Here is a 25,018-nt window from a genome sequence, read left to right as displayed (position 1 = left end):
TAACAATGGCAAATTCTACCTCAGGGCACATGACTTCCCCATCCATGGACTCTTGACCAGGATTACAGTACCAAATATGATATTCTCTCCTGAGGAACCAGCTTCAGATCCAATCAGAAAGCAGTTACCCCATAACAGTTGTGCCACTGTTGCAGTGATGGGCTATGTTGCTTGCTTAGCCAGGTAGGTGATTGACATATGTGGAGTCCACACTAGGTAAAAGCACAATGTGAAAGCTAGCTAGCAGGAGGTAGTTTCCCAGTAGCCCTGAGATTGGTGTCTCTCTGCCCTGCAGCCATGGGGTCTGTCATCTTCAGCAATGGGGTTTCGCCATATACTTTTGGAGACTCCTGAGGTCTCCCAGAGGTACTCCATGCCTTGCATTGCAGTTTTCATGTAATAACCTAAGTCTTCTTGGAGTTTACTCAATGCTCATCCAGAAAACAACTTCTTTATCTACTCCTCACCACCACCCCTGCCAAGGCTCTGGGAATGTTGGCAAAGAAGTGTTAAAAATAGTATCAGCAGGAAGACGACAGGAGTTCTGCTGACTGCTGAACAGAGTATGGTTATCACACTCATCTGCTGTGCTTAGCTATACCAGATCAAGCCAACTAACATTCCAGTATAAGTTTGGGGGCGGGGAGTTATCTTCAGGCCCCACCAATTGCTGAAGAGCTATTAGCAGTTTATAAATACTCAAGAGGGTATCATTCTTTTTATTTTCTTTTGATGGTATGGCCCCTAATTAGGTTTCCTATGATTCATCAGATGGACCCACACCCATGCATACATAGGCAACACTTAATGTGGATTTAGTGTATTATTTAGAAGAAGACAGCATGATGTTGGGAAGGGGATATGTGAAGGAGATTATGGGAGAAGTTGAATATAATCATTTCCATTGACTACATGTATGAAATTATCAAGAATAAAGAAAAAATAATTGGAGACACCCAAAGCTGACCTCTGTCCTACACACACACACACTACCCTACTTTTCTATGGCTCTGAAGCAACATGACCAAGGCAACTTATAGAAGAAAGATTTATTGGAGGCTTACAGTTTCAGAGGGTTCCAATCCATGACCACCATGGCAGGAAGCATGGCAGCAGGCAGACAGGCATGACTCTGGAGCAGTAGCTGTGAGTGTATATCTCACAGGAGAGAGGGGGAAGGAAGGAGGGAGGAGGGAGATAGAGAGACTGGGAATCTGGAAATGGAGTGGGCTTCGGAAACTTTAAACAACCCCCCCTGCCCCACCAGTGGCCCATCTCCTCCAACAAAGCTACACCTGATCTGCCCCAAGCAGTTCCACAACTAGGGACCATGCAATCAAGCACATGAACCCATGTGGCCCTTCTCATTCAAGCCACCCACATGCACGTGTGCACTAGCAACCACCCACATGAACATGTATGCACAAATGATGGGGAAATGTCATTCTATATCAGGGTTTTTCATGGGCATTTAAAAAGTCACACTTCTTTTAAAGCAACATACTCATGCATCAGTCTATGACTTAAGGAAGAAAGAGACAATTATAAACTCTCACAGCTCACTGCTAACTAAATTGCTTCAGTGTACATGAAAAAAGATTTTAATATTTTAATGCATCATAAGTCAAAATGTAGCTAAGCTTATGTACCTTTTTATTAATCTCTTTTCCTTGTTTAGCCAACTCTCATTCCCATTAGTTTATCAGAGGACATTTACTGCACTTTTAATACATCCTAGCTCTTTCATCTATAGCACATAAAATGTCAACGAGATGGCTCAGTCCATATAGGCGCTAGCTATCAAGCTAAACAACCTGAGCTCAAACCTTGAGGTCCACACAGTAGAAGGAGAGAAACTTGTCCTCTGACCCTCAAACACACGTGCATACACACACACACACACACACACACACACACACACACACACACACAAACACACACATGCACTGTGTATTTTTTTTCTTTTTTCGGCGCTGGGGACCGAACCCAGAGCCTTGCGCTTGCTAGGCAAGCGCTCTACCACTGAGCTAAATCCCCAACCCCGTTGTACTGTGAAATTTTTAAATAAAATGTTCATATAGTTGAAATACAATTTGCTTAACCTAACTTGAAACATTTTCATATTAAAAACTCAAATATGGTGAAATATTAGCATCCCATTCAAATTAACCTTTGTGTCTAAGAGAAGAAAAAGAAAATGTTGATCTTATGAGTCAAATAATAGTTAAACCAAATGAAAATCAGTACAGTGAGTGACGTAAAGATAAGTCTGCTCAAAATCTGCTCTAAGTATATTTCCTAGGTACTTTAAACAATATCCAATTTTAAAGGAAACTGTTGAATTTCCCAAATCATCTAATAAATCTGATTTTGGTTTATTTGTTCTTGTTTTTGCCTTTTGTGAGAGATTCTCTATATTTAGATCCCTCGAGATCACCTGCCCCTTGCTTTCTGAACACTGGGATTAGAAGCATGAACCTATAGGCCTAGCAATAAACCATTTTAATCATTAAATTATCATATGCAGGTATAATTGACAGTGTACATTTCTGAGAAAATTGGACTTTGGCAAAAAAAATATCATTGCAGTTATGCACAGAAATTACTTGTATCTAGCCATTCTCAGACCTTGCTGAAATTCTGCTTCCTACTCAAAGGAATTGGAAAGTAGAACATTCTTCGAAAAAAAATTGCCAAGTGTTTAGAACTTCTAAAGTTATCTTTTATTATAGAACTGATTACACCCTTGTCATCGCACTATACGCTGGTGACTGATTTGTTTAGTGGTACACAGTTAGATTCAAATCTTGGCTCCATTACTACCTAACCTTCCTAAAAATTTACTGTACAAAGTCCAGAGGATCAAATGATACAGAGCTTGACAGGGTACGAAAGAAAGAATTGTTTTTGTAATGAGGTGCATTTTTAAAAAAATATCTGTGGGCTATAGGCTTTGATCAATTTTATGCATGCATTTTCCTCATTTTTCTTGGGGGTAATAAGATTCAAATTTTTATAGGAAAAGTAGGCTAGGTAAGGATGGGAGGGGTGGAGGGAGGAGGGCCAGCAGTAAAATACACCTAAGATAGGCTCCAAAGGGACATATTGATTCTACCTCGAAACTTTCTCAAACAAGCTGATAAGTGTGACTCAGGAGAGGTCATTTCAGATTGAAGCTGGAACAGTGAGAGCAGGATCGTACCCCACCCCAACCCCCAGTTTCAAACCGAAGACCACCTTTTCCTCCTATCAAACATCCCCTGTCTGTCTTGCTCTAAAATTGCAATCTGTGACCTCTCTGAGAAAGACACCATCCCCAGATGGCTAAAGATAACTGGAATTACCTGTGAATGGTCTAAGGACTCGGGGCAGGGACAGCAACCTTGTGGGTCTCTCGGGGTTGTTTTCTATATAGTTGAGTGTCCCTGCTTGATGTGTTCCTCATAGTCTCTAGAACAGCAGATCAATTTAAACTTTGCTGCTTCAGATTTTTGTCTTGCTTCTGTGCTTAGCTGTTGCTACACTGGGAAGCTGAGGAACAATTTTCCATATGAAAGAGTTTTATTCATGGACTTCGCTACCCAGATCTCTAAAAGTAAATCACCTTTTACCATGTACTCATAACAACAACAGATGAGCTTTTCTATGCAAACATTCTATAGATTCTATGTATAGAATCACTAAATTACATGTACTTGTATTTGCCATTGGGTGTTGAGTGAAATCCACCAAGCAAAGAGCTGATAAAAGCTCAGTGGTACAGTACTTGCCTAATATGTGAGCTCTAGGATTAATCCCTGATGGAAAAGGGCAAAAATAAGGAGGCTAAAAATAGGAAGTAAACTCCCTTGTGGAACAGACTCAGACTGCTTGAAGCTGGTCTCAGTGACCTGTGCTGCCTCAGAAAAGCAATTAGAGCCCAACTGAAAATAAGTCACTGATGCCTCACCTCACATGGCCAGTCTGGGAGGAACTGTAGTGTCACAAAGCATATACCTCCAATAGTGAGCTGTTCCCTTGAACTCTATCCAAATATGACCCTACTCAACTGACCCTGGAGGCAAAACCAGGTAACCTCTTTATTGTCATAAAGACACCCATGCCCTCTGAGGGACACAGTTCTGTCTCTGAGAATTCACCTACTTCTTTCTGTCTACAGTGTCTACAGTGTCTCTTAATTTTGGTCTGGGAAATACTTTTGCCATACCTTGGGCTCATTGTGCCTGCTCCAACACCCAATACTGGACTCTTAAAAGAACCTGTCAGCCATAACTGGCCAACACAGGTTTCCAAACAGGAACCCCTGGACGAAAATTCTATTTTTGCAATTACCATTAAGATTTCTGAATATATACTCCATCTTCATTGGTTTCATTGTTCACAAGGTAAATTGTTCATCGAATACAATGTAAATTGGAAAAAATTGAAAGAAGACCATATTTGACTCTCAGTGAATGCTTACTATAGCTTAGGGGGTTGTAATAGACATCTTTACTCCTACCTTTTCCTTCTCATTTCAGAGAATGATGTAAAGTTGCCACACCCCAAAGGAAGGGCATGGGAGCAAGTCCTCTAAATAAATGGGCTTTTCTGGAAAGGAAAGAAAATGATACTCACTGCTTGCTTCATTACTGTCTTGAGTTTCCAGTGAGGATGATTTTCTCTAACTTTCTCTCACTTGTGGATAGATGACATTTTTAGTTGATACGTGACTGTTACTAGTTTGTCTCATGGACACTGCCAGAAGACCAGACTCCGGGGTCAGAGACGGATGGCTTTATTACTCACTGTAAACAACACCCCAGGTTTGTCAGCATGATACTAGAGCCAGAGACAGTTCCGCAGCCCACCCTGGTCCCCAGTTTTCACAGAGGTGACTCAAAAGGCCCCTGAGATACTGATACACCCAGAAGACAGCATTATGAGAGTCATTCTAAGCTTATGCAGATACTTGACCTTATTCTTTAAGGTTACTAACTGAAAGCACATGCCTGAGAAAGGCTCAAGGAAGAACTTTTCATTCTTCCTGCATTCAGCAAGAATGTGCAGGGGCGCCCCACATGGACTGCCTCTCTCAATGGGACAATGGTCTAAGTTGTCTGCCAGACTCATGACTTACCAAGGATCAATCTACAGAAAGAGGTTGTCAGTTAGCACTCAGAGCAGCTGACTTCACAGGCATGAGAGGGGTTAAAGAGTACCCAAGAAGGGAATGTTGTATGTGTTTTACCCACTCTTCCTCACAAAGTCACGGGTTCTGGCTATGGAGATGCTCAGTGGGTAAGGGCACTTAGTGCCAAGCTAACATCTGAATTTGACCTCAGGCCCCACATGGTAGAAAGGGACAACTGACCTCCTACACCTTGTTCTCCAACCTCTGCATTCATTCATGCACGCGCGCGCGCACACACACACACACGCACACTCACACGCACACGCACACGCACGCACACGCACACGCACACAAATAAATAAATGTTATTTTTAAAAAACAATTCAAAATCACAGGCTCTTTTCCAATTGTGTTATGAATGCCCAGTTTCTGTAACAGGATGTCCTAAGTTCACAACATAGTAGGCACACAGCTGGTAAGCTTCTGATCATTTTTATGCTTAATGTCAAAATTTGACGGAATAAATGCATACTCTCAAATTTCAAATCTTTCCTTAGTTCAGTCTTCTCATCTTAAAAAGTACTAAATCTAAATTACTCTCTTCTAGCAGTTCTGCCTGCTAGAAATCAGAGCAGAAATTACTCCAGAAATTAGCTTTCTTAGAGACAGCCTTGTGACTATAGGGACCATGATCAGGCCTTGGGGTGGGAGAACATTTATAGTTATTATGAGACAATTCAGAGAGAGAGATCACAGTGGAAAAGTAGGAAAGAGCTGCGATGAACAGTATGGGTGGGGACCAAGACTTCAGAGAAAGTCCCCACCCCAGCAGCAGGCTCACTTTCGCAGTACTGTTGAGGAGCAAGGCTCGTGCTTCTCACCACGGGTTTTCAGTTCGTCATCCAGGGTACAAACATGACAGCATGCAGCACTGATTTCCACAGAAAGACCAACCTCTTAAGGTGGGAGGCACACGTTTCTGACATATAGTAAAAATTATGTTTGCTCCGCCTTTGTTTTAAGAGGTAACATAATGCATAGGTGGGTAGGGTGCCCCTGCTAACCAGCCATTTGAGATTAGGTAAATCAGCTCCCTGCCCTGACAGTTTCCTCCTATTTTCAACAGTGCTCAAAAGCGATCTCCATTTCCTCAAGTTTTACAGGAATCAGTACTTAGAAAAAAAAAAAAAAAAAAACCCTGACATTTTGTAGAAGGTGGATGAATTTTTTCTTCTTTTTCAGATCCTGTGAAATACTTCTTTTTAAGCCACTAAAACAACAGAAATCATGAGCAGTATTGTAGCCAGAAAAGATAATGTGAATTTAAATGAGGTTTATGTTTTTATGAGTTAAATGCTGTTTATGCTTTGTTTAATATCTGATGCCCTTCCTTGAATTTACCCAGGTTTCTCTAATCCAGTGGTTCTCAACCACTGTACTATGACCCTTGGGGTTATATATCAGATACTTACAATTCATAACAGTATTAAACTATAGTTATGAAGTAACAATGAAATAATTTTATGGTTGGGGGTCACCACAACGTGAGGAACTGTATTAAAGGGTCACAGCATTAGAAAGTTAAGAACCACTGCTCAAACCTTTTTGGATAGTAGCACACTGTGTTAATGTCTTCAGAGAAATAAAATCTCTTCATCTAGTTTGTGAGTGGCAGTTGGCTGGCTGTCATTTTATTTGGAATACACACACACACACACACACACACATACACACACACACATATATATCACATATGGCTTCATTTATTGGGAATTTTATATTCTTTAGTAGTCACATCCTTTTGAAACACTGGTATTTTTTTAATTAATTTCATTTTATTTTATGTGTGTAAGTGGTTTGCCTGCATGTGTGTATGTGCATGACTAGATTGATATACTAGACTCATGTGTCTAGTCCCTGAATAAAGCAAAAGAAGGCATCCATTCCCCAGAACTGCATTACAGACACTCGTGAAATACCTCGTGAGTGCCTGGGAACTAAACCTTGGTGCTCTTAACTGCTCAACCATCTCTGCAGCCCTGTAACCAGTAACTTTGTTTCTTGTTTGTAGGCAGGGTCTCACTATGTCCACCAGGCTGCCCTTGTACTAACAGATATCTGCTAACCTCAGCCTCCTGGGTGCTGGAATTAAAGACATTTTGCCCCCATGCCAGGCCCATTAACTTTGTATATCAAGGAAAGGACATTTTAAGACCCTTTTTTTTTCAAACTATAGATAAAGAAATTAGCTTTTAATTAACTCCTCCTCCCACATACAGACATTTCAGTGAATTTTTTTTCTGCTAACGTAGCAAACCATTTCTCTTTTTTTGAGTCCCACTCTCATCCAGTGAAGCAGCGTATTGCCTAAAATAGTCTCCTGTAAATATGTAAATACGGCTTTCCAATCCACAAAGTTTCTCTTAAGAGCTTCTTTAGACCACCAATCAGAGAGATCTTGCCTGAGAGCTGGCTCCTGATTGGTGGAAGCAAGTTGAAACAGTAGAATGTCAAAGGTCAAAAAAGAAAAAAAAAGCATAGCAACAACAGAGTTTGCTGTCTTTACTCCTCTCAGCTTAGGCCAACCTGGACTCCTTCAACCCAAATGAGGTGGTCCCTACACTTTATATGACGGCTCTGATTTACCATACAGTGGTGATCCATCCGGTAACATGGCAATCCCATACAGACTGGAAGAGAAAACTGAGCAACAGAGCTAAAATACAGTGTGTTCCCAGGTAAAACAGACACGTGTACTCTGACTGGATTACTCTGACCAGCTTCAGTTAAAGAGCAACAAGAAGGTCCTTGGTCACAGGAACAGCACTGAGTGGCAGCAGTTGGGAATGACAGGACTCCCTGCCATGTGCGAAGCCACAGCCAGACAGAATTTGTTGCTAGCTCAGGGTCCCTTGGCCAGCCAATATGGGGCAGACGCTTCTGTGATGGGTTCTGTGAAGTCTTCTTTGTGCTTTTTTAGGAGAAGAAATTGTAATCATCGTATGTGTTCTTGTTTACAGGATCCATATTGTGGAAACGGGATGAAACTGACCAGTGAGAAGTTGCCCAAAAACCCTTTCTCTGTATCTCAGTATGCTGCTAAACAACAAAAATTCTTCCAATGGAAGAAGGAAAAGCCTGGTATAAATCTGAATATTTAACTCTTGCCTGGAAAACAGTTTTACTGAAATTCCATGTATGCTAGAACAAACAAAACAAAAAACAACCAAACAAAACCATACAGCTGGTTTCCAGGAGGTGGTTAATGTGACACTCCTTTCTGGCTTTCCTGGAGATTAGTGACCTTACTCAGACAGCGGAGTGACCCTGGAGGTGCCTCACAATTCAAGCCTGATTATATATTCACCTCAGCACTTTAGGATTCATTCTGAAACACAGATGTCAGATGTTGCTTCCCTCAGAGAGTGCAACACTGTGTTTACTTCAAATGGATATTTAAAGCTATTTTTATGTAAGCTTTAAAAACTAAACTGGAGACCACCAGCTCATTTGATTAGTAGTTCTAAGGTTGGCTCAGGCTAAGGATTTAACTCCCTCACAGACAGCTTTGCCCAGTGCATAGACAGCCCTGGGGCACCTACCTGACCATGAACCCTAGTCTCAAACGCAATAAGCATTTCTTGATGATGCCAGGTGTATGTTGGTGCTGTGATCATGATTCTACTTAGGTTATATTCTTTCTCTGAGCTACACTTTAGGAACTAGAAGGTGGAAAGAAACTTATATTAACAGCATCTAATGAATTCAGTATCACGTATGGCTTCACATCATACAGTTAACAAAGTTTTTCCCTCTCTGCATTAGATTATTACCGCCATGCTAATTTGGTGGATACAGCACTGCAGTTCCTGAAAGAAAGGATAAGAAAAGGGGATGGTATGGCATATTTTCTAAGAGGCCAACTCTATTTTGAAGAGGTACCAGTAGTTTTTTGGTCTTTGTCTTTTCTTTCTTTTTTCTTTTGCATTGTATTGTTAGGACTTAATTGGTGGGGTTGTTGGTATAGTCATGGAGCAGTTGGATAGGGCTGACAAGACCCTAGGTTCCACTCCCAGCATCGCACACACAAAGCAGAGGCAGAAGATGGTCCAAACACACTTTTAAGAGAGTCTCTTACACTTTTATGCCAGAGAAATTCTGTGAAATCACACAGTCTGTGGTTGCAGTTCTAAGTGTGGCACACAGATATACGGTTAAGGAGATATCTGAACTATTTTGCATATGAACAATAATTGAAGTCCCTGATTATTTTGTATGAAAAGTAGCTTCTCATATTTCCTATACAGCATGAGGAGACCACTTCCTTATTTATCCACATGGGGGGATAGCTCCATAGGTAGACATAACACAGTCTTCTGTGTATCATATCAGCTCCAGTAATAGAGCTTCAATTGTTCATTGGATTCCAAAGGATTGCCCCCAGTCCCTCATGATCCCTTGAGTACTCAGGAAATTAGTCACAGATTGTGTTTTCTCTAACCTTTTCATATTGGTACCTTCGCTTACTTTATAAGTAAATATCTTCTGAAGGCCTGTGTACACAACTCTCTGAGATGGCGCCGACCAATGGCCTAAGACACTGTCTTCTCAGTTTGGGCCTTCAGTTCCAATATGGCCAAATCATTTGTTAACTGTCTGTGTATCCTTAGGCATAAATGACCGTTGTGTGCTTCTGTTTGGCTCACTTTAAATGCATAATAAAATGAAATACTCTTGGTGGCTTTCAGGGCTGGTACGAAGAAGCCTTAGCACAATTTGAAGAAATCCAGGAGAAAGACCATCAGGCAATTTATCAGCTAGGAGTGATGTATTATGATGGGTTGGGGACCATCGCAGATGCTGTAAGTTATCGCTTTGTCCATAGTGTTGAAGATTTCACTGCTCATGGGCTATTTGATGCAATTGAAATGTATTTTAAAAATCTCAATTTTTACATATTAATATTTCATTTGTGGTATTCTGATGTATATTGATACCACTGCACACATATATAAAAGACAAAGTTAATTTCTTTTGATCCCTTCTCACTTTGTCCCTGTTCAGTTCCAAATCTAAACTAGCAGCTTCTTGACATAACTAGATTCAACTGTCAGAAGCAATCAGCCTCTTTGTCTTTAAACTTGAAAGATCATCTCCAACTACTACAGACTCTGTCTTTCCCTCAGAAAGGCCTCCATATTGACACTGCCTCTAAGTTTTATTCACATGGGGAGCAGGTCTAGTGAGAGAAACATCCACTGCCGCTTGAAACCATTTCATCTCTCCTGAAGAACACAGTTTACTGCTGAGTCCACTTTACTGTGGTCCAGGGAGAGCAAACACTCAGATCTCTTTTCTGAGCATGGTTCTCAATGATTAACAACATGCCCTTCTCTGTTCCCGGGAAAGATGATAGCTCTCCCGTCAACTCTCCCATTAGGAATTTTACATACAACTTACATAAAAGAATTCTTAGGTACTGTACAAATGTCTGTAGTTTTAACTTTTGAGAGGTCAAAGTTGAAAACAAGCATTGTGCATGGAGAGATTTTGATCATCTTGCCTGAGAAGTTACATTGTTGATTTGCCATACATTTTCTTAGTTGCACAATGTGAGTTTTTGAGGGTCATTTATAAACTTGTGTAATCCACCACAAAAAGGCTCCTTGCCATCATCAGCTCTCAGCATGCTGTTGAAAATATTTTCCCTTATTTAAAAAAAGATTACAAAGCTATATGTTTATGGGTAAGATTCAGAAACTAGGAATTGAATCCCTTTAAATTCTACCATCAAATGTGAATACTTACTATTCTTATGCAATTAATTATAAGTATTAATCTGATGGCACAGATTATGTTTTTGACAAAGTACTCCCAAAATTCTTAGGTTAAAAAATAACATGGGGTTACAACCTGGTTAAGAGGGTAAAAGTGCTCACCCAGCAAGCCAGACAGCCTGGATTCAATCTCTACACCTCAGGGTAAAAGAAGAGAGTTAAGATGTAAACCTTGTCCTCTGGCTTCCATACGTGCACCACAGCAGCTGTGTACCTACAGTAAAATTTTATTTTAAGAAATAATAGCAATCAAAAACATGGAAATGGAATTAGAGTTTTCTGTATGTACTTTTATAAACAATCTATAATAACAAAATATATGACAAGATGTATCTTGGTTATATACATCATGCCACTTTGTATAGGGACCTGAGCATCCATGACTTGAAGGTCTTGGAACCAATCACTGAGGACAAGAAGAACTGTGTATGTGTACTACATGTGTTTGTGTGTCTATGCATATACACATAACACACATATACATGCTTATTTATATACATCAACACTTGCAAAAAAGACCATATGATATATACCAATTCCACATCCAAGTCATCTTAAAATATACCAATTAGAAATCGATATAATCCAATTAATACTTGAAGCAGTAGTGTTTCTTTGTGCTCTAGTATCCTTCACAGAGGTTATAGTCATTTTTAAACTGCTCTTAAAGGAGTGATGGCTGAGTGAGTGTGAGCACGCGCTGCTCTTTACAAAGGATCTAGGCTCGGTTCTCAGCACCCAGGTTGGACAGTTTACAGCCACCTGTATCTCCGGCTCCAGGGGAACCGACATCCTCTCTCCCTGGGCACCACATTTAAATGTGACCAAACACCCACAACACATGTGCATATACACATGAGTACGTGATTTAAAACAATTTTAAAACGACAAACAAATTGAAGAAATGGCTCAGCAGTTAAGAGCAGTGGTTGCTCTTCCAGAGGCCCTGAGTTCAATTCCCAGCAAACACATGGTCAGGAGGACTTAATACACAGCCAGCGAGTTATATGCTTAGCATTGTGAACAGATTAATTTCATTGGCTTAATGTAGTATTTGCTCAGTCATTAATGCCTAAACATTATGAATGATGTCAAAACAGTCGGAGGGAGGTACCACATAATCAAATACATGTGAGAAAGGGACTGGCAGTCTGAGGCAGTCTGTTAGTGAAGCTGTGTTGTGGACTGAGGTAGACATAAGTGCCGAACACAAAGGTGCAGTCGGGAGGTTTTCATCAAACAGGTGACACAAACTGAACCATCCTGGTTACGCTTTTTAGCATAGCAGGAAAGAATGGTGTTTAGACAGAGGAAGCAACTTGATTATAGTTGGGAGACATCCTTTAGTAACTGAAATCCAGGGAAATTGATCATCAGGCAAGTCAGCATATTAAGTAAAATATGGAAATATATAGGTAACCGACAATTGCCCACTAACAGTGCTGGAGATAAATAAATCACTTAGTGGCTTGAAAATTATACATAGGAGACAGATCTCAAGTATGGCTTTCAGTCTCAATGGAATGAATGTCCTAACTGTACTCTCTGAAGCAGGTTCCAGTTCAACCACCCATTAAAGGTTATAATAAGGTTAAATTACTGAAGTCAGGGGCTGGGTGTTGAGGGGTAGAGCTGTTGGCCCATGTAATGTTCTAGTTCCATTCCAGCTCTGCGAACTGAATAAAGTAAAATAATTAAGGTGCAAAAAATAGACATCCCCACTTCATCGATATTTCATGACTCAAATAATAAAGTGGCTTTTGGGGAGCAGTATTACATTTCCCCCCAGAAAACATCTGAGCAAGCTGATCACCAGTAAGATGAGCTGCTGAGGACTAGGGGAGCACTACACATATTTACTCCGTGATTTATTCCAACATTTTAATATCAAGCAAACAAGTCTGTCTCATGGGACTGTCCTCCCTTGACTTGAGACCTACATGGTAGAAGGAGAGAATTAACTCCTCCAAGTTGTCTTTTGATCCACACACACACACACACACACACACAATCACACACAATGGCATGTGCTTGCCCCTCACATACATCCATGTATACATGCATTTATTCATCTATCCATATATATATACATACATACACTAATGAAATATAAATGTGAAATGTAAAACAAAAGATGGTTAAAAGTCTCAAGCCCTGGTATGATGTTCACTCTCTTGCCATTCTATATGCTGCTTTTGTATTTTGCTATCATCGAAGGAAAAAGCTATCAGTCAGTTGGCTATCAAAATTATTCAAGAATTAGAAGACCTAACAGAGGAATTATGGGTGAGGAAGCAAGCCGATACAATAGCATACTCATGACACATTAACTCTGCAACTTTCCATGTCATTCTCTAGAATGAAATGATTTCTAAGTACTGCTTTTATTTTTGTCTGTGCTTCCTACCTCAGTGCTGCGTGTTTACACTGAAATCATATCAATATTCAACCATTACAACCGTTAAAGGGTCATTTAACATGGAATTTAGAAATAAGTACTATGGAAATTACGGTAATGGTGGGCACATCTTTCTAAAATCTTTAAAATATTCATATCTAACCAGAAAGAATTTATCAAAAAAGGAACAGTTTAAACTCAACAAAGCGATAATAAACCACCAACCTTAATCAGGTCTTGTTCATTTCTGTTATCTGTGAGGGACTGCTTCCTGGCTGAGCAGTCTCACGAGTGCAAAACCTCACCAACTCCCTCCTGCCCAGTCCTTGCCTCATTCTATGTGTTCTCTTTGGCGTTGTCTTCCCCTAAAGACAGGTGGGTTGGTCTCATCTTTCTCCCACACAGCATCATCTCCATTCTTTCATTTGCCTCCTGTTAATCCCGGTAATTACTGAGATATTCTCTTCTTAAAAGCTTGCTGTGCTTAGGCTATCAAATAGACCCTTTATGTCTTCATAGCTGCAATGGCTACTTAAGGATTTGTTTTCTCTTTAATTTCTTTATCCCCCACTGGGACACAGCTTCACAAGTCAGGAGCTTGGTCTGTTTTGTTCTTTGCCATATGGCCATATCAGATCTATATAGCAGACTGGGTGAACATCTGACCTTGTGGGCCAGGGCTGACACTGTTATCATGGTCTTAATTTCAGTGGGTTTTCAAGGAACTTTACTAAAGAGTCTATCTTCTGAGACAGAGCTTTCCTGCTGATGTTGGGGGCTAACCTGTGACCAGGAAAATGATAGAACTAGAAAAGTTGTAGGTTCTCTGAACTATAAGGTAGTTACTTTATCTTATACCTATGTATATTCCTATGGTGGAAATGATGAAGCTAAAAGAATGAAAAACAAGGCCAGCTCCATATTTGAGCACTGAAATATATGTAATATTATAACATATGTAACATTATACATATTTAGTATTATAATGTATTTACTATTAGAACATATTTAGTGTTGTAATATATTTAATATTATACATATTTAATATTATATTGGGAGATTCAATGTATTACCTTTACCAAAGAGAGCCCCTTCATGGGACCACAAAGTTTAGGCAGGGAAAGCAGACAGAGTGAAGATAAGGCTGAGGATGTGGAGATTTTATTCACCGATTAACAGTTTCAGTGGGTGAGCAACAGAATGGGAGAGACTGAAAACAGCATTGTAAAATTCAGAATCTGTGAGAAGATGGCGCCTTGGCAACTTAGCTTGTGTGCTCTCCAAAATGGTTCAGCTGTGTTACCAACTAAACCCAAGGTTCCCAACAGACCTCCTCGCTCAGGTCTCAGCCTTGGGCTGTCTGCTCTGTCCTCCTACCCTCAGGATTAGCATCCAGGCCAAAGGAACAAACCTGGGGCTGTGGGAGGGTTTGAAATGGCAGGTACTGGTTGACAAACCAAAGGGCATTGCATTGACACAATGATTACTGAATGCCACACAGAGGAGTCACACTCAAGCAGTGACTTAAATGATGACAAAGGATCAAGAGACAAAATCAGACGAACAGTTTTGCAGACCCAGAATGACTTGACACTGTGGTGCCTGGTCAGGAAGGAGCCTGTGCAAAGCCAGCAGTTGAGCTAACTCGGTTTAGCTAGCACAGTCATTTCTGAAGAGTAGTAAGGCAATGGAATAGACACAGTGTCTGGACTGCAAAGGCTGAAGGGGCAGATTCTGAGAGAAGGGAGTTGACGGAGGAACTGTCAACTTAGGTGACCTTACAGTGGTCAAAGGGAATGATTTAGTGATGCTCTTTCATTTTGACCTTTAAATAAGATTTTTAATTGTGTAGGTGTGTGTGTGTGTGTGTGTGTGTGTGTGTGTGTGTGTGTGTGTGTACATCCACAGGTGTCTATGGAGATCAGAAGGGAGCAATATATATCCTGAACCTGGAGTTACAGGTGACTATGAGCCACCAACTTGGTGCTGGGAATCAAACTAGAGTCCTCTGCAAGAGCAGCATGGTATGTTTACACACACACACACACACACACACACACACACACACGTCAGAGGAGACCTCTTCTTCCACTATGTGGCTTCTAAGGATCAAACTCAGATTAATAAGCTTATTTACAAGTGTCTTTACCCAAAGGAGATGTTTGTCACTTGTAATTAAAATGCCAGCTGTGTGGCTATGCAGCTGTCATATGAAGACTGACATTTGTCACTAATGAGCCCACAGCACAGGTGAGAGTGAGAGCAGCCCACAGGAAGGCCTGACAACACTTATTTTTATTCATCTTCACCTTCCTTAATCCCTGAAAATCCAGAGCAAGCATACTCATGCACACAGAGCTGCGTCTGTACCCACCATGCTAATACTTGAACGCTATGTGATATAGGAAGAAAGACAATCAGTTTGAGCAAAAGTAAAAACTAGTGTTTTTGTTTGTTCTTTTCCTTTGTGGAAGGAAAAAGGAGTGGGCTATATGAAGAAAATCCTTGATTCTTCATGCCCCCACACAATGCACTTGAAATTTGCTGCTGCTTACAACCTCGGAAGAGCTTATTTTGAAGGAAAAGGCGTGAAGCAATCCGACGAGGAAGCGGAGAGGTAATCTTCCCTCAAGTCAAGAGTCTGTGCTGCTAAAATGCTCAACCAAAGACTAACCTCCCTTGTTGTCTCTTTCAGACTGTGGCTTTACGCTGCTGACAATGGGAACCCAAAAGCTAGTGTGAAGGCACAGAGTATCCTAGGATTGTTTTATTCAATGAAAGAGCCCAAAGACTTGGAAAAGGTAACTGTCCAGGCCCATTTAAAACGTGGGTTTATTTTGGCACTGGCAGAATCCCAGCCTCACCTATGCTGAACTACACCTCAACCTTCTTCCTTTAATGCTAGCAGTATATCTAGATTAATAATTCTTTTACCAGTTCTCTCCAGAGAAGACGCTGTGGAATGAGTAGGCATGGGTGTGTATCTCTAACGTCTCCTACACACAGTGAAGCTCACACTCCAGGATCTTGTGTCAGGCTTTCAGTCATCTTGACAAATATCTGACAGAGCAACTTCCTGCTCACCTCACTGCAGCTATGCACCAGAGACGAGCGCTCCCTCCTGGCAGTGCTTCTTCATACCCAGAAGTGTGCACTGTCTCAGAATTTCAAAGCCCAGTCAAATTTGAGTCTCAAAGATCAGCTCAAACCTTTCCTGTGTGGAGAGTCTCTGCCTTTCCTGCTTTTACCAAAGGAGACTATGGGTGTAAGAACCTGTTGTATGCTAGAAAAGTAACATAAACAAAGCACGACATGGCAAAACTGAAAAACAGAAACAGAAAAAGAGGACTATCCCTGAAATAAGGCCAGACTCATCTGAGCATGAGTAAAGTAACGCTTCCTTTGATTTAAGGAAGTACTAAATATCACTGGTGGGTAAAACACACAAGGATTTAAAAGCTAAAGCCCCTGTGCTTCTGACAAAATATACTCTCACAAAAATGATTAGGAAGAAATCCTACAGAAAGGAAATGTTGGGGTGAGTCCTACTGGTCAGTGAAGGGTCAATGACAAATTCCTAAAAGGCAGGTAACAGCCAGGAATGTTCCAACAACCACTTGGACCTACTTTCTTTAAGTTAGATTCAGTATTAGGTAAATGGTCAAGTGGTAATTAATCAGGATATACAATTACCAAGGATCAAAGCACTTATGTGTGAGAGATTATCTAGGTTGGGATGACATCATCAGAAAACCTCCTCTAAATGTGGGTGGTTCTATTCCTTAGGCTAGACCCTCAGACCACATAAACAAGAAAGCTGGGCCCATAGGGATGGCTCAGCATTAGACATGCTTGCTGTGAAACCTGATGACCTGAGTTTGATCTCAGAACCCTCATGAGAAAGGAGAGAACCAACTCCCACACATCACATGCATATGCACACACACACACACACACACACACACACACACACACACACACGAGTAAATGTAAAAAGTCGATAGAATTAGCACATTAGTTGAGTAAGAACATTCGTCTATCTCTCTGCTTTCTACTGGGGTTGCAGTGTGACCAGCCTTCTGAAGTTTCTGCCTCTGTGACTATCTCTCATGGCGGTCTGGTACCCTTCTCAAACTGAGAGACAGAATAAACCATTCTCTTACATGTCATGTATTTGGTCATCAAAATGAGAAAAGTAACAAATACAATGATGCTCAGCCTAAGTTGTCTTTGATTTTAGCAGCCAGTATCCGCTGAGATCCAGCCGGAACTCTCCTGTAGTTTGAATATGAAATGATCCCATAGACTCCTACATTTGAACATTTGGTTTAGGTGGGTGGCACCAGTTTGGAGAGTTGTGGGATCTTTAGGAAGTGAACCTCACTGGAGGAAGTAGAAGGAGGTAGAGCTTGAGGTTTTATAGTCTGGTTCCCCCCCTACCCCTCCTCTGCTTCCTGAATGTAGAGGCAATGTGAGCAGCCAGCTACCTCAGTTCCTGTTGCCAAACCTTCTCTACCACTGACAGAGGGAACCGTGAGCCAAAATGAGCCTTCTTTTCTGAAGCTGCTTCTTGTCTGGTGCTTGGTCATAGCACCAGGAAGACACACACAAGCTTTAGCTCTTCCTTAGCATCAGTGGGGATTTGTGAGTGCACCTCCTTGCATGTGCAAACCCTCAGTTCCTAGTTGATACTTTCTCCAGCTTTACTCTGACCAACTTGCAAAGTTGAAACCCAAGACAGAGGACCTTCCTTTGCCAGGAAGAGTGCTGACCTGTGAAACTCATCTTGGAATTTTAAAGAACATGGCTTTCATGCCCATGTGTGTATGTGTGTGTGTATGTGTGTGTGTGTACATATAGTCCAGGGAAACCCTGTAGATAATTCCTGGCAATATCTCTAATAATTATACAATTAGAATTTTTTTCTTTCTAGAATTCTAGTTTCATCATGCTGATAATAAAATGAAATTGTGATTTCTCAGGCATTTTTCTGGCATTCGGAAGCTTGTGGCAATGGAAATCTGGAGTCCCAGGGTGCACTTGGTCTCATGTACTTTTACGGACAGGGAATCCGCCAAGACACTGACGCCGCCCTGCACTGCTTACGGGAAGCAGCTGAACGAGGGAATGTCTATGCCCAGGGGATTCTTGTGGAGTACTACTACAAGATGAAGTTCTTTACCAAGTGTGTTTCGTTTTCCAAAAGGTGATTCTGAATTCGTTTTGTGTTGCTATCCCACCTACACAGATGGGTGGTTTAAAATGGATAGAAATTGTCTCACATTTCTGGAGCTAAGAAGACTAAAACTAAGGTGCTGACAAGTTCTGCTGGCTGGTGAAGCCTGCCTCCTCCAGAGGGGAAGAATACTGTGTCCTCATGCAGATTGTCAAAGGGCAAGCTCTCCCTCTCCTCCCCCTCCCCTTCTATGTGCAGTGTGGCTTTTATAGAAGGGCACTGACCATCTATCTGAATGAGGGTCAAGATTAAGCACCTCTTAATCTTGACACTAGCAACACCTGAATGTTGCAGGGAACAGTTTCGAGCCACAGTGATGTTTGAATGACAAGCTAGAGGTACTTACCTTGGTGTTCTTGGTATTATCTTGGCATTAACTAGTTGGTGTTCTATGCTAGATCTGTCTGAGAAAACGGCCTGTAGTGTTGAAATGACAGCTGCTCCATGACCTTAGATGCCACTGAGAACTGAAAATTTAAACCAGTTAAGTTTTAAGTGAATAGCCAGTGTGGCTAGATACGACCATATTGAAAAGTACAATTCTGTACAGTTCACCTTCAGGATTTCAGAGCTATAAGCTGAAGTGGGTTTCTCAGTGTTAGCACAACTTTAGACACACCTATTAAGCAGTCTCAGTCTCTTTCTATGTTCTCCTCTCGGGAAGCTCCATCACTGTGTGGTTGGAAAATCTTCACGATTGTAAAGTGGTGGTGTTGTTCTAACACCCAAACAAATGTTCTATGAATTCTTGGGACCTTTGCCAAGTCCATAAAGCTCCACTCTATTTCCTACATATTTTTATCCATGCTGTACAAAAGCAATAACAGACTAAGAAAACCAGTTCAGGGCAATCTGGAGTGGCCACTAGACTGGGTGTGCTGATCTGTATCCCAGTCTTGCTCCCATCCTAACCGAAGAGAGTGACAGATTGAGAGAAGAGGAAAGAAAGGAAGAGCAGTTCTCCCTTCCCCTCCTGAACACCTTACCCTCCAGGCACCAGTGGAGGAGCCACCCACCTCCAACACTCCTAGCTAGTGCTCCTCCTGGCTGACATTCTCAACAGCTCTTAAAATTCTTATTACATCAACTTCTTTGGTGTGTGTGTGTGTGTGTGTGTGTGTCCGTGTGCACATGCACATGCTTGTATGACAAAGCATGCTTATGAAAGTCAGACAGCAACATAACGGAGTTGGTTGGATCCTTCCACTGGGTTGGTTAGATCCAGTTCATCAGGCTTGGTAGGAAGTTCCTTTGTCTGCTGAGCCATCTCCTGAGACTAAAGAGATCTTTAAAATTTTTAGAATTTTTCACTTTCTGACTCCCCTTAACATTGTAGCAAAATGAAGGTGACTGTATTTCCTTCTCACATGTCTGAATATTTATGTAAGGTCTGCAAAAGCTGGCTTTTCTATTGCACATTTTTTCAAGATAAATTTGCTAGCTTCTTATAGTGTTAAAGTAAACATGTGTGAGATTCTAGATTTAAGGTTGAAGTTTCAGTGTCTGATTCAAGGATTCCATGCTTTTCACAACTTGTATAGTGACAATTTTGGAATTATAGTTTCTTTAACACACACACACACACACACACACACACACACACACACACACACACACACACACACACACACACACACACACACACACACACCACCCCGGGGTGGGGGATTGATTTTATATATCCCAGGTGTGGGATGTGAGACTTCTTCAAATTGTCTACAGCAGCTATGATTTGCCTCACGCTCCAATAGGAGCATGATTTTGCCAGCTGCAGACAGTTTCTGTGCTTGTGTGATGCTTGGAATTCTGTGTACTTTTCAGAGGGCACATAAATGCATGTGTCCCAAGAGGAGATTTGTTGGTTGATTGTTGTTAGTCAAAGTTTGTTGAGTAGTTGTGCACAAAGACGAAAAAATTAGATATCCTGACGGCAAAGATCAAACTTGCCCCGAGGAACTCAACGTCCCTAGTCAGCAGGAAGTAGTCTAATGATAACATTGCCCCCTTTCGAGCCTCTGACTTTATTCAGGGACCTCTTTCCTTTCCTCTCTATCCTGTCCTTTTTTATTCTAACAGTGTTAGGAGTTTGGAAGGGTGCAGGAAGGGTAGAGAAGGGTGGAACAAAGAACCCACATAGTAGCAAGAGACAACTACAAGCTTGGATCCTGGGATCCTGGGCAGAGACAGCGAGGAAATGAAAAAAGACAGACACACATGCAATGAAGCTGGGATCTGGTGGGGTTCTGCTAAAACTGCTGTGTGTTGTGTGGGTTGGAAGTATCTGTACAGAGAAGTCTCCAGCTGAAAACATCTGGGAGACAGAAGATGCTGGAGTTGCTAGTGTTCATACACACCAGTTAGTCATCCATAAACACTCATACTTGGATTCCTGAGGAAACCTTGTCTTTTTAGCCTGGGCCAAGTTTGTTAACAGCTTTACCAATTGTCCCACAGGTCTGAGGCCTTGGAGTTCCAGACATGGCTGTGCTCATGTTAAAATACACATTCCCTAGGGACTACAGTCACTAAGGGACTCTGCCCCTACATAGGGAATATAGAATTCTTTTTAACCCCTCGTCAATTTATCCACAAGATGATACTTATGCTTACGATATTAATGAGAAAAGTATCTTTCTAATGGATAATCCCTATGAGTATTTCCACAAGGAAGCTGTGATCTAGTCCATCCTTCCACAGTAGCAGATTAGGTTACATTAAACTTTCCACACAGCAAACTTCTCAAAGGGGCAGGGACAGCACTTTAAGCCCAGAATTCTCATCCGTTGTTCTGTGCAAACATAAACCATGTCTGATATGCTTTTAAGAGTTACAATTTTACAACCTTTCAGGATAGCAGACTATGATGAGGTTCACGACATCCCCATGATAGCCCATGTCACAGACTGTCTCCCAGAGTTTATCAGCAAAGGCATGGCCATGGCGTCTTTCTACTATGCGCGGTGTCTCCAGCTTGGCTTGGGCATTACAAAAGACGAAGCATCTGCCAAGCACTATTATTCTAAAGTAAGTTTGGGAACAAAATAGAAATTTTCCTAACTAGAAAATAGCTCTCTGGGGTTGTTTTCTAATCACTGGGCGGATAAACTGTCCATGAGAAATTCTGTGCAGGTTGCACATAGCTCTGGTAGACTTTTGTCAATTTAATTAAGCTCAGATGATAAAAGTCCCATTTTGATGTAAATTATTCCCTTTAAATCTGCTGCCACCAGCAAGCAGCTAAAGGTCTGTCATTACCCCAGGGCCTCAATATTTGTGTCTTCACAAACAAAACAAACAAACAAACCCTAACAACGAAAAACATTTTAAGCCTATATCTTCACTCTCCTATTGTTATTAAGTGAAGGTTTTAAAGTAATACCCCCATGACAAAGTTTCATGAGTGTGAGGTAATCATTTACCCTCTCCCTTGTTAACCCATGAGCTCACTTTCAGATCAAGGGCTTTTGGGAGGGGCTGGCCTGGGCCATTGCAATAATAACTGCAGTGGAAGCTATGCAAGCCTGTGGCCCATGATGGTCACCAGCACAAATCAGAATGGCATTAGGATTAACTCCATATGTGGTTCTTTGCTGTGTAGCCCAGGCTGGCCCGGAACTCATGGCCATTCTGCCACTGTGACCTCTGAAGATCATGGAATTAGAGGCTAGTGCCAGGCCTTACTTCAGAAGAATTAATTTATAGTCTCTGGAGCAGGATACCACCATTATCTGCCAAAGCTCTCTGGAGTATTCTAGTGTGCACACAGTTTAGAAACCCCAAGCTATTGTGCTTTAAACAAATTTCCAAAATAACAAATATAACTAATATCTGGGGGTATTTACTACCACACCATCATGTCAAGTAAGGAGTGTGAACAAAGTAACTTTTCTAAAAATGTAAATATTTTCTGCACTATAAATCTCCAAAACCAATACAACTTCATGTTCTAGATTATCCATATGCTTTGAAGATTAAGTATGGGAGAACATCTAGTTTAGAATGACCTGATATTTGTTATAAATATCCTGGAAAATCAGTAAACCATAGCAATATCAGAATTGCTTCCTACCTTTTGGGAGACAGCAGCCCCCTTGCTGGGTACCAACCATCACTGCAAGTAGAACACGGTACCCAGTTAGGCCATCCTATACCTCGGAGGATACTGGTGAAGTGGAGATCATGAGGAAGCTGTATGAGGTTGGCAGAGGGAGGGAGTTGGTGCTATGCCAAAGGCAGGGCAGTGAGATGGCAGACCTGCAGGCCAGGGCTTCTATCCGGTCCACTCACTGTTAGGCTCAACTTGGCTTTAGGCTTCTCTAAGCATCGTGTACTCTCCTAGGACCTGTGATGCTTATAAAGTACCTGCAGGAAAATGCCAGCTTAATACAAAGAAGGAGCTTTTAATTTCCCCGTCTCAGAGCAAATACAAACGTTTCCTCTCAGAAGACAACTAAACACAGCCTGTGAGACTGGGCACCGAAAGGCAATTTCCCCTCAAGACGTGACTGTGCTTTGACGAGAGCAACCTTTGATGTGTCTGCCAAGCACATGACAGTCTACAATCACGCACCTTATCACGATATACTTTAAATAAGATCATCATAGATTCGGCTGGTTACATAATTGAGACCAAATTGATGTCTATTCCTCTTGTTTTCATAATTCTTGTTTTTAGTTTTAATTTTAAAATTATGTTTGTTTGTCTATTTTTAAAGACAGAAGAACCAAGCAATGAGATTTTATCAACTACTCTTTTCTCTCTCAGGCTTGCCGTCTGAACCCTACACTGGCAGATGAACTTCACTCCTTACTTATTCACCAGAGAATTTAGACCACAAAGCATTTCTTTTTTCTTTTTTCTTTTTTTTTTTTTTTTTTTTTTTTTTTTTTTTGGGGCTGGGGACCGAACCCAGGGCCTTGCGCTTGCCCACAAAGCATTTCAACAAAGACCACCAATTCTAACTGGAAACAATGTGTGTGTGTTTACAGCGGCTACATCTGTATCCTGCTGTATTATCCAGGGTATTTCACAGAAATTTTAGTTTTGTTATTATATTTGTATTCTGTAATTTTTACAAACTAAAATTTAGACACCAACCAAATTGCTGGGAAGAGATTCAGAGACTATAGAGTGGCCTGAACTGTACTGAGTTTGAAAACATGCCAAGAGCAAATACCTCTTTGCCTTATTAAATGCAGTGTCTGAAACTACTTAGTAAAGATTGAGTATCGTGATTCCACACAGTACATGTGCTGCCAACCTAAAAGCATGATTTGAAAGTTTAATTCTTATGTTTTCTTTAGCATTTAATTTTATGAATTTTGCTAATTTAAAATATATTTAGTCATCTAAAATTTTTCAGAAAATTAAATGAAGGCCAAAGAAAATTTAACGATTGGACTTTCAGATCCTTTTTGTGTAAGTGTATGATGTTTCTATAACTTAAAGATTCTTATAGATAATTGGCTAATTTGTAAATTTTAAAATATTACTTAGTCCCTCTAAATGTGCCCTCAAAGATCTTAATTTAATGTGCAAAACCATTAAGACCACTAGATGAAGAATTATATAATAAGCTTTTGTTTGAATTCATTTTCTACATTTTTGTACATCTAAGAAGCATTTCTATACGAAATAAAATATAGGAAAATCTCATAAAAAGTATTAACCTAAAAACGACATCTAAATATTGTTTTATAATCTAGCCTAAGAAAGCTTACTTATAAAAGATTTTTTTTAAACAATGTTTTAGGTTAGCACACAAAGAAATGGATTTTATCATGGCATCCTCACCTGTGTCCCCATACTCTGGTCTCACCTTCTCTCACTGTCCCTCCCTCCCTAGGATCTCACCCCCACCAGTAGCTCCTCCCTCACTGTCTCCCTCCTTGAGCCTCTTTCCTTTGCCCAGCTAATCTCATGAGCTATAAACACATACACAGATAAATACAAACACTGCTCTATACACACACACACTTTCAAATCTTGGTTCCATGTTAGAGAAAACACGGTTTACCCTTCGGAGTCTTACTTAACATAATGACTTCCAGTCCTTCCACTTTCCTGAAAGTATGTCGATTTTCACTACGGAGCATCAGGTCTCACTGAGTTGGCTTCAGTCTCCTTGCTCCAGCCCTCTGTGAATGAAGATGCAAGCTGGTTGTGTTTCCTAGCTACGCTGAATAGTGCAGAGATAAATATGGATGCTTATCTCTGTGACCCTTTAAGGCACACACACATACCTAGGAGGGATACAGCTGGGCAACATGTAGTTATTTTTGCCCATCTACTTGGTTGGATAATTCTGGACTTTACTGTTTAATTTTTGTAGTTCTTTGTATAGCATAGATATTAAAGTTATTATTAGTTGATTAAGAATTTTTCCTATTTTGTAGATTTTCTCTTCAGTCTGATACGCTCTCCTTCACTTTGA

General features: G+C 40.9%; 1 protein-coding gene across 1 annotated transcript; it reads left to right on the top strand.

Annotated features, from left to right (window-relative positions):
* The first annotated feature begins 6,355 nt into the window (after positions 1-6,355).
* Lrp2bp (LRP2 binding protein) lies at positions 6,356-23,430 on the top strand. Its single transcript, XM_032918976.1, has 9 exons — positions 6,356-6,430; positions 8,134-8,254; positions 8,939-9,051; positions 9,862-9,975; positions 15,823-15,965; positions 16,044-16,149; positions 18,331-18,554; positions 21,434-21,608; positions 23,350-23,430. The coding sequence occupies exons 1-9, from the start codon at positions 6,401-6,403 to the stop codon at positions 23,413-23,415; spliced, it is 1,092 nt and encodes a 363-aa protein (XP_032774867.1). The 5' UTR covers positions 6,356-6,400; the 3' UTR covers positions 23,416-23,430.
* The last annotated feature ends 1,588 nt before the right edge of the window (positions 23,431-25,018 follow it).

Source organism: Rattus rattus, chromosome 13 (genome assembly GCF_011064425.1).
Source record: "Rattus rattus isolate New Zealand chromosome 13, Rrattus_CSIRO_v1, whole genome shotgun sequence".
Taxonomy (NCBI): domain Eukaryota; kingdom Metazoa; phylum Chordata; class Mammalia; order Rodentia; family Muridae; genus Rattus; species Rattus rattus.
Note: the sequence above shows the minus strand (reverse complement) of the source record. Positions and strands in the feature narration are given on the sequence as shown.

What these genes read in the sequence shown, in the direction of transcription:
- Lrp2bp (XM_032918976.1), top strand. Translation starts at nt 6,401, where the DNA reads ATGAGCAGTATTGTAGCCAGAAAAGATAAT. An exon ending in ATGGAAGAAGGAAAAGCCTG is followed by an intron (nt 8,255 to 8,938) that starts GTATAAATCTGA and finishes TCTCTGCATTAG; the next exon opens with ATTATTACCGCCATGCTAAT. An exon ending in GCCAACTCTATTTTGAAGAG is followed by an intron (nt 9,052 to 9,861) that starts GTACCAGTAGTT and finishes GGTGGCTTTCAG; the next exon opens with GGCTGGTACGAAGAAGCCTT.